This window comes from Galeopterus variegatus, unplaced genomic scaffold (genome assembly GCF_000696425.1).
Source record: "Galeopterus variegatus unplaced genomic scaffold, G_variegatus-3.0.2 Scaffold10000, whole genome shotgun sequence".
Lineage (NCBI taxonomy): Eukaryota > Metazoa > Chordata > Mammalia > Dermoptera > Cynocephalidae > Galeopterus > Galeopterus variegatus.
Genome location: NW_007736111.1, coordinates 31,543 through 33,376, shown reverse-complemented (window position 1 = coordinate 33,376; position 1,834 = coordinate 31,543). Strand labels below are relative to the sequence as shown.

The 1,834-nt window shown below is 33.3% G+C and overlaps 1 protein-coding gene across 1 annotated transcript in view; it reads left to right on the top strand.

Moving 5' to 3' along the window:
* LOC103609726 (collagen alpha-2(V) chain) overlaps nucleotides 1–1,834 on the top strand; it is a gene marked incomplete at its 5' end in the record, with an annotated part of 41,147 nt that overhangs the window by 34,504 nt on the left and 4,809 nt on the right. The window contains one exon of the mRNA XM_008594017.1: nucleotides 895–1,082. Within this exon, the coding sequence (XP_008592239.1) occupies nucleotides 895–1,082 (188 nt within the window). The remainder of the gene's footprint in view (nucleotides 1–894; nucleotides 1,083–1,834) is intronic.

Here is a 1,834-nt window from a genome sequence, read left to right as displayed (position 1 = left end):
GAAGAGAGATCCTAGGCCATAGGAATGAGCTATGAAATACTAGGAGTTTCAGTTAACTTGGGCATGACATTGACAGAGATAGCTAAAATTGCTATCTTTGAAGATTAGGCAATTTTATTCTCCACCTGTACTTTGCATCCTACCACTCTCCTTTTATTTCATTTAAAATATATTTTTAATATATTATATATAAACACACATATATATGAATATACACATACATATATGCACAAATACATATTTGTATATTTATTTGACTACATGTCTAGTACCATTAACTCATTTATGTGCTTTATTCATAGTTTTGATAATATATTATTTTATTACATTCCAATTACAATTTGCTTTAAAATATTGGTTTTATAAATTTAATGGGAACATATTAATTTGGCCAAATCCAGTTACTCACTTTAGAAGATCTCTTTTTTGGTATTGTTTTCTCATCTACGACATGGGGATAATGATATTTCCTTCACATGAGTGTTTTGAGCCTTAAGTACATGGTCCGGCAAAGTGTGTTAGAATAGTGATTAGCACATAGAAAGGCCCCAAATGTGGAGCAATTACTTTTTCCTTAAGGGATGCTCTATCTTAAAAGATCCGTTAATCAAATTCATATTTTCAAACCTTCTGTTAGTTCTTTTGGAGACTCATACTCATGTTTGAGATTCTCTTTATTTAGCAAATNTGGTCCGGCAAAGTGTGTTAGAATAGTGATTAGCACATAGAAAGGCCCCAAATGTGGAGCAATTACTTTTTCCTTAAGGGATGCTCTATCTTAAAAGATCCGTTAATCAAATTCATATTTTCAAACCTTCTGTTAGTTCTTTTGGAGACTCATACTCATGTTTGAGATTCTCTTTATTTAGCAAATGTTTTCTTTTTGGAAAATAGGTGAATACTGGATCGATCCTAACCAGGGATCTGCTGAAGATGCAATCAAAGTTCACTGCAATATGGAAACAGGAGAAACGTGTATTTCAGCGAACCCATCCAGTGTACCACGGAAAACTTGGTGGGCCAGCAAATCTCCTGACCATAAGCCTGTTTGGTATGGTCTTGATATGAATAGAGGATTTCAGGTAATTTGATACATTTGCTTAAACTTGTATTTTTTACTTTTCATTATTAATTGCATTTTTGTATTTACTTAGGTCTATGCTGTTAGTTTTGACCAGGCTTATTTTACCATATTTATTTAGAAGTAATATATGAGGGTACTTCAAAAAGTTTATGGAAAAATAGAATTAAAAGATAATACAAATCTTTCTATGAGCTTTTGAAGTACCCTTGTATAGTCACGCATCACTTAATAACTTGGATACTTTCTAGAAATGCATTGTTAAGCCAAGTTCCTTGTTGTGCAAACATCGTAGGATGTACTCAGGGAAACCTAGATGTTACAACCTACTGCACACCTAGGTTGTATAGTATAACCTGTTGCTACTATGTGAGTAATGTGTTGCTCTACCATGGCTATGATGTCACTAGGCTATAGGAATTTTTCAGCTCCATTATAATCTTGTGGGACCACTGTCTCAAATGCAGTCTGTTGTTGACCATGAAACTTTGTTATGTAGAGCGTGATTGTATTCTCATTAGTTACAATTGCAGTGTCATTGCATGAAAAAGTTTTGCTATAAGTTAACATAAATTTTGAGCTATAATTTTTCCATTGATGGAATGTAGAAAAGTAATTATTTTTAACATTAGTTCCTCTAATGTATGAGGCACTTGTTGTGGAGTATACTTGAAGGGATCTTTCCACAGTTGAAAGAATTATAATGCTTAGCTTTAGGAGACCCAGGTGACTCGCAGCTTGATCTCTTATTGA